The sequence below is a fragment of the Panthera leo genome, chromosome C2 (genome assembly GCF_018350215.1).
Source record: "Panthera leo isolate Ple1 chromosome C2, P.leo_Ple1_pat1.1, whole genome shotgun sequence".
Lineage (NCBI taxonomy): Eukaryota > Metazoa > Chordata > Mammalia > Carnivora > Felidae > Panthera > Panthera leo.
Window position 1 is genome coordinate 133,806,893 of NC_056687.1, and position 17,134 is coordinate 133,824,026.

A 17,134-nucleotide genomic window follows, 5' to 3' on the forward strand; every position below is an offset into this window, starting at 1 on the left:
TTATGGTAGGTTGGTTGTGGCTTAGGAGGGAAGAAAGGGAAATCAGTATGACTGCAGGATTTGGGGCTCGAAGGGGGAACATTACTCTTCACTGAGGTGGAGGGGATTGGGGAGAAGAGGCTCGAGAGGGAAGGTCAGGGACTTGGTTTAGACATGTTAAGTTTGATATGCCTAGTTGGAAAGTTCAGGTGAGAGGTCCAGACTGGAGGTAGTGAGTTTGAAATCCATAAGCGCAAAGATGGTCTTTTATACATGGAGACTGACATCGTCTAAGAAGTGACTGTGGATAGAGAAGACGGAGCCCTGGCCCTCCAATATTTAGATGTCAGGGAGGAGATGTGGAGGACCAGGCACAGGAAGTCAGGATGCAGCCAAGCGATAGGAGGAGAGAACTGTGATCTTCTGAAAGATGAGTAAATAAGGTATTTCAAGGAGATGCCACTTTTCATGCATCAGATCCAAATGTTTGTATCCAAGACCACAAAGTTACATCACACGAGTCATGATGGATTGGTGAGGATATAGGGGAAACTGGTATCTGTCACAATGTTGGGGGGGGGTGCGGTCCATGCCTAGGGAGGACCATATGGCAGTAAATTTCAGATTTACAAGTTACGTACACTTTGAACCAGCAATTCCATTTTTTCAAAGTTTATTCTACAGATATGGTCACCTACGTGGGGAAGGACAATATGTAAATAATTTTCTTTGCAATACTGAAATCAAGCTAAATGTTATACCCTAAGCATTCAGTAGGAGGCCCTTGTTTAATACATTCTGATAGATCCATAAAATGGAACATTATGCTACCATAAGAAAGTAGAAAAAAAATATAAGCTTGTATATGTACATTCACCTACACACACACACACACACACACACACACACACACACACACACACACACTACACATATATACACGTATATAAGGAAGATCTTATATATACATATAGGTTAAATATATATATCATGTACATTGTTTTCAAAGGGAAGGCAAACTGTGCTATTTGCTAGTATTTGTTTTAAAGGGCCGGGTAGAAGAATAGGGTTTTGTGTGCTTGTGAGTGCATCACTCTGTCTGGGTGGATACCTAAGGTCGGGTAACAGCACTTGCCTGGTGGGAGGGGAGCAAGGAGACTGGGGGGTGGGGAAAGAAAAGATAATTCTCTCTATATGAGTTTATACTTTTTAAATTGCTGAGCCATATGACTATATTATTTATTCAAAAATTTAGCTAAGAAGAGGTATAAAAAGCAAGGGAGGCAGGGCTGTCCCTGTGACGAGGCCTGATGTGTTATGGTGATTGTGCCAAACTGTGGTAGAGGGGAAGGATCCAACTTAGAGTGGCAATGCAGACAAAGATGTCCTAGGTATAAAAAAAAAAAAAAAAAGAAAAGAAAAGAAAGAAAGAAAAAGAAACTAATCTTTGAGCTTAACGGGGACGAAGAGGCCTTTTTACACCTCAGCGAAATGAAATGGGGAGGGTCTACATCCTGGCTCCTGTGACCCCACCCCAAGTGCATCATGTGGCCATGTGTTTAGGATGGTGGCATGGCACTTGCATTCCACAAAGGACTGAAAGTTATGCAACTTCCTCTCACCTCGATTTACCCAGATGGAGCATGCTGGCAGAGGAAGGAAAACCTCCCTCATGCAATCCATTCACAAATTGTACTGCTGTGGATTTGGCATTCCGGGATCTTGTCATCCATCTGGGTTTCAGGGATATATTTAAGAGACCTGGTTTATCTCTTCCACCTCATGTGGAACGGGATTTAACAGCTCAAAAATCCTTCTTAAAATAATTTGGCTTTTGTTAATGCCAAGATTGGAAAGAAGGCCAAGAAAAAGAGACTACCAACTGGAACTATATGAAAAATAATTAGGCATTTCCGTGTCTCCATGGGGATTATGGTGTAAACGCCCACGTGTCAGCAGTGCATACAAACTTCAGACCCCTGGGATTTTGGGACAGAGCGTATAGTTTACAAAGGCTGTGATTTTTAACAGGTGCTGTATGCAAATTAGTTGGAAAAATAATCCGATAACTGTATTTTGTTTTCAAGATACTCTGATGTTGTGCCACAAGACACGTGCAGACTGTGTTATGTTAAGGTACTTTTAATACTGTTGATAAATCATTGTCTGGAATGAGGTCCCAAATGGGACCTGTGTTGTATGGGATTCCATCTTCCAGGAAATGTCTCACTACACCCGATTTGGGAAATTTGAAATAAAATATAAATACATATTTCTTTTGTCACCGTTGGACAGATTTTACCCTTTGCTTGTGGCTGGTTTCTATTTTCAACATATGAAAAATATTTTTGCACTGGATATGTTTGTGATAAAAGAGCATTTTAGGGCAGCAAAATAAATTTTTGGTTGAAAAAACTAATCTTTATATAAGCTTAAGATCAATATGTCTCTCTTACGAGCATTTTTTAAAATTACATTCATTTCTAAAAATATTTAGCCTTGTGCTACATGGTGTATTTTAGATTCATATCATTTAGATTGGTAGAGAAAATCCCAACCAGAATGTTTGAAAGGTCATTCTGCTTTCTGTTTGGCAAGAAGAAATGGCGTTCACTTAGATCGAAGAGGAAATGATGCCATGTTTTTGACCAAGTCTCCCTTTCTTTCTGAGCAAAAGCCTCTTTCTTCATATCTTTATATTTCTTGCATATATCATATTTTTTTAAATTTTTATTTTATTTTTATGGCTGTTTGGTTTTCATCTATGTTTATCTGTGGTGGGCAGGAAACTCAGTAACAAGTTCCACAATATTCCATTCTTTGCAGTTGTACTAATGTGCTTAGTTAATTTAATTATATCACCCTGGAAAATTTATCGTCAGTTATTCATTTTTACAAAACATGATACTTAATCTGTCAGCTTTACATTTTATTTTTGGTCATTAAGCTTTAAGCCCCTCCAAAAAGAAAGTCTTTAAAGTATTTAGGTTTTAAGGTATTTTGTAATAATAATTGGAAAATGATGTGAAACCAATAGCTACAAATAAAAAAAATACATTAGCTGTTTATATTTTCAAGAGATGACATGGGAACAAGTGACAGCTTTCCAAAATGTAGTTCTTTATGTAAAAAACAAATCATATAATTTGTGTGGCCATACCAATTTTTAAAATTGAATATTAAATTTTAGGATTTAATTGAAGGATTAAATGATTTGTGCAGTCCCCACCATGGATGCATGGCCCTGTTCTTTGTGCACATGGCCTTTGTCTTCCATTCCCTTAGATCAGAACCAAACTAAATTCTCATAGAAACTTATGGGTTTCCATTTGTTCTTTCTCTGCTGTTTGATGACCAACTATTCATTTCCTAAATTCTCAAGTTCACTACCACCGAGGAATTTGAGCAGATTTTCTTCTTGGTTAACATTCCTAAAGAAAAATAACTCACATCTTTTCTGTGGGAACAGAAACTTGAGGTCATGGAGTCAGGAACCTAATTGCAGGTTCTTTGGCACAGAGTAGCCAAGGCTTAAAGACAATCCTCTTGGCAAAAGAGCAGTCACAGCAGGCCAGCCAGGTCTGTGCATGAGATACGACCATTTGATGCTGTCTGGACATCATGTCCCCTAGGCATTGGTCTGTGTTTCCATGTACTTCACCGGATTTGTGTAACATATGCTCACAGCCTTCAAACTTTACTGCCTTTAAACACACCATGTATTTTGACTGTTAAATAATGGAGCCCATTGCAGTTGTGTAGCGTGTCATACTTTTCAAAGGGCGATTTACCTAGGTAGTATTGGTTTTCAAGTGAAGTTGGCTAAAACTTAGAAAGATTCTCCTTTCTTTGGCCAGAATTAACTGTTACCTCTTGTCTTGCTTGGGTGGCAACATCCTGGCAGAATCAAGGAACCCGGTCTCCTTCCCCTACCTTAATAGGTGCCCCACGTGTTGTAAATGTTAGCCAGACCATGCTTTCTTTGAAGCTTTTGTGATGCCATTTAGTGTAAATCAGATGAGTAAATGGGACATTACTAATAGAAAAAATACAAGATAATGTGAACAACTACACATGGGTCTAAAATATACAAATTGATGATAAAAATGGTGGCAGAGTATTTGGAAAATACTGGAAACATACAGAGAAATACAATTTGTTCCCAAAACAAAACAAAACAAGGCCACTTCTTATTCCCTCATTATTATCGGCCTTGTTTCTGTTTTTGAACCTGAAGATTGTTTTCACAGTGGGAATTCTTGTCACTAAGCAGCGGTAGTGAGGCAATCAAGAACCTGTGACCTGTGCCTGCCTGGGAGCTAAGTCCACCAGCAATGCTCAGGCCGCAGAAGCTGAGGGCCGTGTTTTGTAAGGTTATTAGAACTCTCTGGTCTTAAATCCGCAAACTCTCTTGTCTTAAATCTGCAGTTTAGAAACCTCCAAATACTGATTTTGCAGATAGTCACAAAAGAAATTTTTTCAGGATCAATAAAATTCCAGTTATTTTCAGAAGCTACAGTTTTGTTTTTGTTTTTTTTTGTTTGTTTGTTTTGTTTTACCTACAGTTCATCAATGAGACATACTGTGTTTTGGAGCTGGAAAGCCCTCTATTTCAGCCCCTAATGCCCCAGGTAAAGGCACAGTTTCCACAGAAAGCCGGCTTGGGGCACATCTTCCCCCAGCCCTGATAGGGCTGTGCATGGGGATAGCCCTCAGTGGTGGTGTCTACCGAGGGAATGACAGCTGAAGCTGGTTTGGGTGGTTCTCATACATCTTCTTATCCTTTCTAAGAAATCATGAAGGCTTCTCCACTGAAGCCAAAAGCCTGCTGTGAGGGCTGCTTCTAAGCACTCCACCTATGTAAATGAGCAGTGCCCTCCCCAGAGTGGAGGGACTTTCACTCTAAAATGCCAGTAATATGGACAGGCAGATAAAAGACACTGCTAATTGGTAAACAGGGAACATACAAATATATTGAGTGTTTACTTTGTATAATTGCATGTCAGTTTGGCTAATAGTGTAGTTAATAAGGCAGGACATAGAAGTAAACTCTGTAGGTAGAACGGCTACGGGAAGTGGCCAGGTCTTGTTTCTAAACAAGGTCATAGTTGGTGCAGGCAGCCTGAGACCCAGCCCGCACCCTCGGATGCAGTTGAGCTGCGCTGGCTGCTGGCATGTTCTGCGTCCCGGGCTCTGTCTGGTACATGTCTGTGGAGCACAGCTGAGCAGATAGCCTTTCTCTGACCAGAGTCCAGCGTTCTTATTACTTCATTTAGAATACTGAGGCTAGCCGAGATAAAGAACAGGAGATGATGAAGGACTCCCTGTCCACCTTGTTACGTAACTTTCCAGTGTAACTGTTCACAATTTTATAGTAGGTTTGAGGGCAGTCAGCTCTCCTGTGGGACGTATCTATTATCTTCTCATTTACTATCCAGTCGCTTAAGTGAGAACACAGAATGGACTTCCTCATATTTTCGGAAATTTTAATTTCTTTGATTTTTTGTATTTTTAGTTTATTTTGTAAGATTAAACAATCTAGTCTTAAATTACCAGTTGTTTGTAACTTGTTCTGTAAAATTTTACAATCTAATACGTAGACCTGATATGCCTACTAAATCTCCTGTGCCCAGGGTGTGTTTCCTAGTACAGAAATCCTACCCTGATGGTGTTCCTACAGACTTTATTTTGGCATTGATTTACAAAGCAACGATTGTTACGTGTTCTCACATCATTTTGATGCCGTTGTCCCTTTTGCTATAGTGATGCAGCTGAACTCAGCCATTGTGTTCCAGAACAAAACTGTCAACACTTCTTTCTGAAAGAGCTATCAATGAGTTGACAATATAAGCACTAGTTCCCTTCCCTCATTTTACTCCACATATTTGTAGAAATCTGTAGTTTTTTACAGAACGATCGTAATGGGTTTACAGATTTAAGTAATGGGTTTTAATAGGGCTCAACACAGCATATAGTCAAATGACCTACACTTGGTTTGTAATCAATAAATGTTATTCTCTGACCGATTAGTGTTGTTACTTGGAGCCTCAAGAATTACTTCCATTATCTAAAATGATGAGACCTCTTATATGCAGTCATTACAAAAAAAAAAAAAAAAGGCTGGACCAGTCGTTAAAAAAGAAGAAAAAAAAAGGGAGAGTCTTGACTGTGGTGCCTGCCACATCTCTCATGTGCCCTCCGCCCTCCCTCCCCCTCTTCCTTCCTTCAGGATAGATGGAGTCAGCAGTATCACAGTTGTTAAGTTTTCTGAAATGCCCTCGAACACCTGCTGCACGTGTGTCTGTCTTCATCATGACCTGCAGAGTCTCAGTGTCATCTCCCTCTCCTCCGAACCCGGTTTTCCTTGCAGTGATCTCCAGCCCTCTTCTTTTTTTTTTAATTTAAATTTCAATTTTTAAAAAATGTTTCCTTATTTATTTTGAGAGAGAGAGAGAGAGAGTGCATGCATGCAAGTGGGGGAAGGGCAGAGAGAGAGGATCTCAAGCAGGCTCCATGCTGTCAACACAGAGCCAAAAGCAGGGCTTAAATTCTCGAACCGTGAGATCACAACCGGAGCCAAAATCACGAGATGGACACTCAACCCACTGAGCCACCCAGATGCCCATCGCCAGCCCTCTTGCATGGAAATCTTCTGGGGTACTTGCTAAGAACGTCTGGGTCTGGGCCTACCCCAGACCTTCTGACTAGGATCCTGGGGGAGATGCAGAGACTCTGCGTTTTATTTATTTATTTATTTTTAAAAAGAAATTTTTTTAACGTTTTATTTATTTTTGAGACAGGGAGAGACAGAGCATGAACGGGGGAGGGTCAGAGAGAGGGAAACACAGAATCTGAAACAGGCTCCAGGCTCTGAGCTGTCAGCACAGCCCGACGCGGGGCTCGAACCCACGGACCGCGAGATCATGACCTGAGCCGAAGTCGGCTGCTTAACCGACTAAGCCACCCAGGTGCCCCGAGACTCTGCATTTTAAACACGCACCTCCAGTGACTGCGTTGTACTGAAGTTTGGGACCCGCTCCCTAGCATGTATGTGACTGCTCTGTGAAGCCTGCCCTGAGATTCTCTTACAGAATCCCCTCTACCTCTCATCACAGTCTCTCTAACAATGGAGGCCGCCCATTCTCCAGATTACTGTGAAAGTGTCCTCTGCCCGGCTCCATCCAACTGCAGTCACACATACACACCAGCTCTTTGCCTACCCAGGGCTCTTCTCCGCACCTCCTTACCATCCTGTCTTCACCCCCATAGTGGAAGCTCCCAATCTCCAGCACCTGCCTCTAGCTCCTACCCCAACTCCCCTCAAACTATAATTAAAGAAAGGGAGTTTTACTTTTTTAAAATATTTGTTCATTTTTGAGAGAGAGAGAGAGAGAGAGAGAGGCAGAGAGGGAGGGAGACACAGAATCTGAAGCAGGCTCCAGGCTCTGAGCTGTCAGCACAGAGTCTGACGCAGGCTGAACCCACAAACCGTGAGATCGTGACCTGAGCCAAAGTCAGAGGTTTAACTGACTGAGCCACCCAGGCGCCTCTAGAAAGGGAGTTTTAAAACAAAAACAACTTAACTTCCTTGTGGGGGTTGGGGGCGGGAGTGGGAGAGGTGGTAAATTAGTCTTAAAAGTTTGGCTTATTTGATTTTCACCGATGACTTTAAGTGTCACTCTGCTCTTTAGACAGAATGGTACAACTTCCAGATGGAGAAGAGATAGTGCTTTTATGTTTCTCAATAAGAAACTTTGTCATTGGGCTAATGTTTCTTTGCTGAAAATAATTTGGAAAATAGGGAGAAAGTTACTTAACATCTAACCCAGACAAGTTCTTTATACTCAATGTTGATGTAAAGAACTAAAAGACCTCCTGTGACATGTTAAAATAGATTTCCTGATAATTTAATATCAAGGGAATAAATGCAGTTTGCATCTAATATAATTAGATTTCCTTGTTATATATGGACTGACCCACTTCAAATGCATAATCTCATTTGCTCTCCCTCTGTATTCCCTTAGAACTAGGTCAGTGCATGTGCATCAGCCCTTACAGTGCTCTACCTCACGGAGTAATTATTGGGTACACGTAACCGTAGCCTGAGCTCATGTCAAGAGTAGGGACTCTTGATTGGAAATAACTCATGGTAGTTGGAAGACAAACCAGTATTCAAATTCTTCTTTCCCATTTCCTTAGGAAAGTGCTATATAGCCTCTCTCCAAGTTTCCTATACGATGTTCGTAAAGCACCTGGACAGATGCCTTTTGTTTCTCTCAGTTGTGTGCCCTTAGTCCGTGCTCTGGGCTTTGCACGTCACAGGGAAGCAGTGAACGGTACAGTCATGTTGTATGGGCCAAGGTCAGAATCCTTTGATTTCCTTAAATAAAATCAACATATGCTTTGAATCAGTGGATTAGCAGAATGTTTGCAAAGATCAGTCTATAAGTTATGAATATCAGAAGACTTTTTAAAGAAACCATTGTGTGATGCAGCAAATATATAATGAATCAATATTTCAAATAATGAAGTAAGTAACAGTGGGACTGATAATCTTGGTCGCTTTTTGAAGCTTCAAGTTTTGTATATATATTTTTTCTTTTTGCCAGGTTTTATATTTTTAACATAATTTTTCCAGTTTCAACTTAATCACCTTTCTTGTGCACATTTTTAAAAGAACTTCATTAATAATACAGTTCTTTATGGACTTTTATTGGACTGTTGATATTTCCAGAGGGGAAAGATAAGAGGGAGCTGTATAGTCTCACTTTTCAATGAAATGTGAACTTTTTAGACAGCAGGCATGTATTTAACTACCTTTAGTTCTGTAAATGTTTCCCTGTTTCTTCCTTATCAGTATCATCTTTTATTATTTTGACCGTTTCTTCCTTGAGTCCTCAGTCCTTCTCAAGACAGCCTATGCTTTTACTGCCTCTGGCCCTGCATTCTTCTGAACCTTCAGAAACCTTCTTAGAATTTAGGGTAGACGTTTGTCTAAGCTCAGCATTCCCTTACCTTCTTGTTTACAGAGAGTTGCTCCCTTATCACTTCTGTTGTGTCTCTTCTCTTTCCTGCATTCCAGTCATGAATTCTATCTGCCGTGCCTCAGTGATGCTTATAAGGCTCTAGTGCCTCCTGAAGGCTAGTCTAGAAACATGACGAGTATTAATGATTCATGTCCTAAAATCTAGGTCTTGACAAAGTCCAGTATTAAATATTAACAGAAAAGCCAGCACATCAAGGTCTCACTGCTCAGGCTTCACCTGGCCATGTTCTAAGAAGTGGGTGGTAGTCATCATCGCACTCTCCAAGGGGTGTCCCAGGGAAAAAGAAAAACATGCGGGCACAGTTAAATGCTCTAGCAAAAATCCTGGGTTTTAGAACAAGATTGTATCCTATTCATGGTTGTTTTTTTGTGTTTTTTGTTTGTTTTTTGCAGTATGTTCCGCCAAGCACATTCAGTAGAAGTCAGAATTAGGTATAGGGGATGCAGCCTGCTGTGTGAGCCAGGTCACCAGCATTTTGGTGGAGGGGGTTTAGTTAATCAAGTCGGGATGTTCTCAGGTACCATCAGTGACAAAGAGAAGTTGGAGAAAAGGAGAGAGGTCAGTGTGGTAGTTTCCTAGACGATGTAATGAATTTTACTGTTCTTTCTTGAAACCAGTTATGTTCTTAAGCCTTATTAGCAGGATAGGAATTACAGCTGTTGTTCCTATTCGGTGAGGGGGACAAAAAGAAAAAAGACTAATAAAAAATTGGCAGCTTACCGTATTTATCCTATGTGTCAGCTTTTGCTTCCTGTTTAAAGACACTAAGAAATAGAGTTGCTGTCAATCACAGTATAAAGAGTTCTTTGAAATGGTGTTGCATAGGAAGGGTGTTAGCAATTGGAATGCCCAACTGAACAGTAACCATGCACAAAGGAACAGAGGAAATGTACAGATTATGACTCCTCCACATCATTTGTAACAACAAATGCTTTCAAAACAACCCAATGTCCGGTGGTAGGGGACTGGTGAAGTAAATGCCGGTTCATCCCCTCAAGGAGTCCATGTAGCTGTTAAGAAAAAAGAGTGAAGATGAGCTGTACACATGGATGCAGAGTGATCTCCACTCTGTACTAACATGAGGAAAAAAACAAAAACCAAGATGTAGAACAGTGTCCTTCTGAACAGTGTACAGAAAACAAAACCAAATACAGAAATTTCTTGTGCAAGAAAGGAAAGGCCGTGGATACGTGTACACAGTTGCTTGTATTTTCAAGGGGAACAATGACAGGAGAAGGGTATATTAAAAACTACCAAAAAATGTGGAGGGGGAGGGAGGGATCAGGGTACAGGACACCAGAAGGAAGCAAGACTTACCTGAGCTCTTTGATACGAGGTTTGACTTTGGAATCATGTAGTCTTTTTAATTTTTATTAATGTTTATTTATTTTTGAGAGAGGGAGTGCCTGCGAGTGAGCAGGGGAGGGACAGAGAGAGGGAGACAGAGGATCCAAAGCAGGCTCTGCACTGACAGCAGTGAGACTGATGCAGGGCTCAAATTCACAAACCATGAGATCATGACCTGAGCTGAAGTCAAGAGTTGGATGCTTAACTGACTAAGCCACGGAGGCACCCCTGGAATCATGTAGGTTTGACGTAATCATAAAACAGATTACATCCAAAAAAGCACTGCCCCACCACACACACGGAGAATGAAAAATGCAAAAGCCAAATGAACCTAACTCGAGTTTGTTAGTCACATAACGACATGGAGAAAAGAATTATTCTGACTAACCTTAGAACACAATATTCTTACTGTACATTCTCAGTGAGGTACTCCCTGAGGACCCCTCCCCCAGCAAATGCTGGTTTTACTGTTAAGAGTTCTATTGATGTGGTTAGGAATTAAGGTTTTCCACCTAGGAGATACAACATAAGCATCAAATTTTTAAAAATATGTAAAAACCTCATACACTTATATTTGAATTAGAAGTATTAGCAGGATCTTATCCTTCCCTCTTTTTTTTTTTTTTAAAAAAAGGTGTCTGAGATCAGTCCAATGAAAAGACCTAGAAAACAATGAAAACTCAGTAAAAATGGGCACTCGTAACACCCAGATTGTGGTCTTTAAGTATCATTCCAACTAAAAGTATCTAGAGGTCCTTGGAGAAATGCCTGGCTCTAGGTCTGAGGTGGAAAATGTATTTGGTAAAGTCTAGAACATCTTGTGCCAAAAGGCTAATTAGTCATTTCAAAAGGACATAGGTACCAGTCTGAAGGGTCCCCATTGGCCAGAGGTGGGATAATTGACTGCAGATTACTATGTAAAATTCCATGAGTTGTAATGATATTAAGCCAGCAAAGACACCGTCATACTATTCCTGCATTATTGCATTGTTACTGCATAGGGAGCCTCTGACACTATTTTGAATGACAGTAGGGAGTATTTATTTGATTATGTCAATTATGTTAAAGAGTCATAATGTAAATGTAGAGTTAGAGGTCAGGGTCTTTCTCCCCATCTTCTTCCTTTTACAGTAGGCTTGGTAACTGATCTCAGATTGACTCACTGTTGACAGAAGTACATTACTTTGTATTCATTTCATCTCCGGCTGCCAACTTTATGTCCTCAGCAGAGCTTAAGTCTGCACTCTGAGGCTCCAAATACCTGGGCTCTGGTGCTCTCCCTCTTGCTACCTCCACAGCCTTCCATCTCTCACCTTTGCTGAACCTCAGATTCCTCATCTCTAAAATGGGACTGAGAATAATCATATGTGCCCCGTTCCCCCTTCAAAACCATGAAGAATGACTGTTGTAGACCTCTAAGATGCCTTCTGCCTTGTTTAAGACCATGAGTTTTTTTCAGTGTTTCCTCTCTATCACATTCCTTTTTTTTTTTTTTTAATTTTTTTTGTTAGTTTATTTATATTTCATTTAGAGAAAGAGCACAAGCAGGGGAGGGGCAGAGAGAGGGAGAGAGAGGATCCCAAGCAGGCTCTGCACCATCAGCACAGAGCCTGATGTGGGGCTCGAACTAAAGAACCTTGAGATCATGACCTGAGCTGAGATCAAGAGCCAGACGTTTAACCGACTGAGCCACCCAGATGACCCAATGATCACATTCTTAAATAGGCACATTTATGAAAATCCACTGGGGATCGGAATTCTTTCACTAGAGATTGGAAAAATAAGTGTTGCCAGCTCCTCCCCACGGGTTGGATGGGGAAGTAAACTACTCTGTTTCTTTCAGCCATGGAATTCCATGAACATTTGCACAGCATCGGCACCAAGGAAGGTTTGAAGGAACGAAAACTACAGAAAGCAGTGGAGAGCTTTACCTGGAATATCACCATCCTAAAGGTACGTGGCCAAGCTGTTTCTGATGCTGGTGATTTTGCAGTCTTTCTCAGCATGTTTCGTCCTTTCAGTGTAGCATGTCCTGCATTGTGCAGTATCAGCCACTGAGGCCATAGCACGGTCACAGCAATCCAGGGAGAACTCGGCCCTCTGGAGAGCCTACAGGCACGACAGCTGGCCAGTGCCGCTCGGAGAGAGAACATGGGACTGTCATGGCTGGCACGTTGTGGATTCTGATAGGAAGGGAAAGGACCTTGAGTTCTGTCCTTGAAGCACTGTCAAGTTTATACATGTCAGTTGCTATATGTGAAATAGAAAATATGATTACAGAGGAATGATTGGGAATTTAGATTCTAATGACTCAAATGCCATTTAACACTTTCAAGTATAATCACAGCCTTAATATTAATATGATCCCAGGACAAAAATAGGAAAAAATTGTGTGGGGCATAATTAAAAGAAATATGTAAAGGAATTGCCATTTGAAAGAAATTTTCCTTCAAGGGAGAAGCCATCTGTATCAATCTGTTTTCCTTCCTTCCCTCCTTCCTTCCTTCCTTCCTTCCTTCCTTCCTTCCTTCCTTCCTTCACATGACCATTTAAAATTTTTAAATTATTTTTTATTATAAAATTAGTACATTATCATTGTTGAAACTGTCAAAATAAAAACAAGCCAAGATGAACATACTCCCACCGTTCAGAGGCAATTGCCACTGGCCTTTTTGCTGTACATTCTCCCTGTCTTTTTCTCTATGCTGGGCTTAATAGGAAATTGGAACTTTTTTGAATTTTGTCTCAGTGGTCTTTACTTTTCTTCTCCTCTGTGTTTGGGAGCTTGATAATCATAACACAGACACATTATTTCACTCTGGATCTTGAATAGCTAAATGTAAAATTATTCTCTGATATTCACCCTTCTAACTTTGTGCTCCCTTGAAGTCAAAACTGTAAAGACGTTATCACAGCTGCCGCTTTTAATTTCCTTGTTTCCCCTGAAGTTAAAAGATTCATTCCTGCAGCTGACAACAGTTTTCTGATTTAATAAAAAGTCACCCTTGCAAAACTAGCCAACTTGCATTTTCTCACGTTAAACCTCTACTCATTTTTATAATTAAAATCATTTTCTTGACTTCTTAAAATACTCCCCATCCTTCACATGTGCTTTTTTTTTTTTGGTAATCTCTCAATCTTCTGCTTAGAAGTTAATTTTGATAGTTTGCAGTTAAGTAAAAAGCAGATATAAGAATTTACAATGAAAAGGAATTTGGCTTTATAACTTGCTGACTCACTCCCACCCAGAGGTGTGGGTACACTACAGATTTCCTGCAAATCTCAAGGGAAAAGTAGCACAATTGTTTAAGCCCCGTGAGAGACCAAATGCTCATTTTCTTTTACTTTATTATAGGCAAAAACAGACTTAGGGACCAAACTCCCACCTGTCAAGTGTCCTAGCTACTCGTCTGTGGTCTAGGAACCAGAAACCTGGGTATCACCTGGGAGCTTGTTCAAAATGCAGACTCCCAGGACCCACCCCAGATCTCCTGATTGCACATCTACAGATCTGTATTTTTACAAGATCCCAAGGGGTTCTCATACGCATGAAAGTCTGAGACGCTCTTGGCTAAGAGCCATGGAAAATGGGAGCGGGGCGCACATATTAATGAAAAACAGCCGACATAAAGTAATACACCAGATTTTAGAAATCAGTAATTGAACCAAATAGCTACACTGAGGAAACCTATTTTCTTTGGAATTATGTCCAGGAGAGAGAATTAACACCTCAGACTTATGTTCATATGGAAAGTAATGTGTAGGACAGGGTAATCGATCTTTTAAAAATTTCCAGCATATTTGCTGTAGATGGTGTTCGAATGTGGTAGAACCTGGGCAAGGAAAGGGGAAGAAGTAGAGAGATCTGTGTGTCACTTCCGTATAATGGAGGGGCTTTTTCCATTCCTGGATGTTTTACAAGTTTTATCTTTGTTTAGGGGAGTCAGTGCCCCCTTGGACTTGAGTTTGGGTCTGAGTTGAGCTACTAGCCTTTTTCTGACAGGAGGGAATCGGATCCTTTGGGTTCCTCTGACCGTGTGTTTTTTGTTGTGAGCTTGGTGAGGTGGCAGCCCTCCAGGGCTATGTGTGGTGGGCGAGAGGCCGCAGTGCCCTCCTGGGGGGCACAGAAGCTTGGGGAAGGTTTCAGATGATACTGGTTAGGGAGAGAAAAGGAGAAAGATGACAAGAAGACATGCTGAAGGAGCCCTGCGGCTGTGAGGCCTGACAGGAATTTCCTCGGGTGTTTAAATGTAGTCTCCTGAGCTCCCCTCAGAATCTGGATCAGAATCTCTAGAGGTAGAGTGCAGGAATCTGCTTGTTTAACAAGTTCCTTGGGGTGATTCTGAGGCACCCTAGAAAAATGGAATACCTCTGCTCTGGAATGAAATCCAAAGCACCTTCAACCACTAATTTGAACAAGAAGGTAGGCAGGGCGACAAGGCATCCTGGGACATAGGACTTTCATGTGAAAATCGGGGCAAAGCAGGAATGCTTGGTCCTGCCATAAATTCTTTTCATCTAAGGACATTCATCCCTATTTTTATGGGTTTTTTGGCTTCCTTTGTTTAGTTTTTCAATTTTAAGAATTGCTTTAGAATACAGAAATGAACAAAGAAGAAATGTCAGCTGTCATCACCACACCCAGAGATATCTACTATTGACGCCTTGGCACATTTACTTCCAATCATTTTTTATTTTGAATAAAAATCATTCATTTGTCTTTGTAAATGCATCTTCATCATACAGAACTTTTTTAATGTAGAAAAGATAGACGTTTTAAAATGACTCCAAACCCTCTGAGAAATAGCTATTACTAAATGTAGGTGACCTTATTTTAGCAACCATTTTATTTGCATATGGATGGATGGAGATACATTTTATTGATTCTGAGTCATCCTTCTTTTTTTTATTTTTGAGATCAAAAATCTTTGAAATTGGTATGTTATCTTCTAGTCCATGGCATCCGTGCATTGTATACTAGTTAAATTGGCAGTGATTTTCTTTCTTAGTGGTACATCTGACAAGAGCTACTGTCTCACGTATTATGAAATAAGGTACGCCAGTAGATAGGATCCTACTGTAACTGCTCTTTTGAAATTTTTTAAAAAAGTACTGAGTTTCACTTTTCTTTATTTAACAGAAGAAAAGAAGCTAAATGAATTACTAACAAGTTTTACTGTGAGAGATATTTATTTCCTATGAAATATCTCTGAGGTTAAGAAAAAAGATTACTGGGGCGCCTGGGTGGCTCAGTCGGTTAAGCATCCAACTTCGGCTCAGGTCATGATCTCGCGGTCCGTGAGTTCAAGCCCCGCGTCGGGCTCTGTGCTGACAGCTCAGAGCCTGGAGCCTGTTTCAGATTCTGTGTCTCCCTCTCTCTCTGACCCTCCCCCGTTCATGCTCTGTCTCTCTCTGTCTCAAAAATAAATAAAACGTTTAAAAAAAATTAAAAAAAAAAAAAAAGAAAAAATTATGAAAAATGTTAGTAGGAGTCATTTTGTTGGGTTTTTGTTTTTTTTTTAAGCTACACATTTCAATTATGAGGTCGGTTGGTTGACCTTCTGCTATGAAAGAGGAGAGTATCTACCCACTAATATTTCTAGGTGAGGACTTAGGCATACTGTTATTTTTCCATTTTCCAGTTTTAAACATTCCCATTTGGCCCCAAGACTATGATTACCATGTTGTTTGATATAAGTTCAATATTTAAATTAGCTTACTGTCACCACCATCCATAGCCTGAGGAAAGGGCAGAGAAGAGATAAATCTCAGCTGGGGTCATTGACAGTCTTTGGATTCTTGGACCCAGCTTTCTCAGAGTTTGTAAATGTCACGTTCTAGGGTCTCTGCTGCATAATTGGGAGAGGGTATAATCCATTTCCACAGGTTTCTGATTGCTCTTTAATTCAGAAGCCTGCCCTCAAGACCTCACTTCCCTTAGATAGTCAGCATCCTTCCCTTTTCTTGATCAACTTTATCGAGGTACAATTTACATAAGATAAAATTCCCCCTTTTGAACTGCACAACTCAACAAATTTTGATAAATGTATATTGTCATGCAACCCCACCACAATGATGACAGAGCATTTCCATCACCCCCAAAATTCCCTCATGCCCCTTTGCAGAAAACTCCCTCCCCCACCAACCACTGACCTGATTTCTGTCTATAGTTTCACCTGCTCCAGATTGTTGTATAAATGGGAGTTATGTAGCATGTAGTCTTTATGCCTGGCCTCTTTCGTGTAACATAATGCTTTTGATATTCATCCAAGGTAAGGTGTGTTTCAGCAATCCATTCCTTTTTTTTTTTTTTTTTATGAACAACATTCTGTTTTATGGGTGTGTTACTCTTTGTTTATACATTCACTGGTCGATGTATGTTTGGGCCGTTTCTAGCCTCTAACTGTTGTGAGTAGAGCTGCAGTGAACACTCACACGCAGGTCTTTGTGTGGACATACTCTTATTTTACTGGCTAAACACCTGGAGTGCAGTTACTGGATCATATGGTAAGCGCATGCCAGACTTTATAAGAAATTGCCAAGCTGCTTTCTAAACTGTCCCATTTAGCACTCCCCCCAACAGTGTTCTGAGAGTTCCCATTATTCTACATGCATGTCAACATTTGCTATTGTCAGTTTAGCCAGCCTAGTAAATGCAGAGAGGTTGGGCATCTTTTGTTTAGATTTTTCTCTCTCTTTTTCTTAGACTTTTAGAAGAATTATGATGGGCCTCAGTCTGGTTTTCTTCATGTTTCTTCTGC

General features: G+C 40.5%; 1 protein-coding gene across 5 annotated transcripts in view; it reads left to right on the forward strand.

The window, feature by feature from the left end:
* PLCL2 (phospholipase C like 2) overlaps window positions 1-17,134 on the forward strand; it is a 194,878-nt gene that overhangs the window by 163,742 nt on the left and 14,002 nt on the right. For 3 of the 5 annotated variants that reach the window (XM_042954817.1, XM_042954818.1, XM_042954820.1), the window contains exon 5: window positions 12,217-12,326. In XM_042954817.1, coding sequence (XP_042810751.1) covers window positions 12,217-12,326 — 110 coding nt within the window. Of the gene's footprint in view, window positions 1-8,178; window positions 8,341-12,216; window positions 12,327-17,134 lie in introns of those variants that run through there. The other 2 variants (XR_006207054.1, XM_042954819.1) reach the window with 2 other exon arrangements.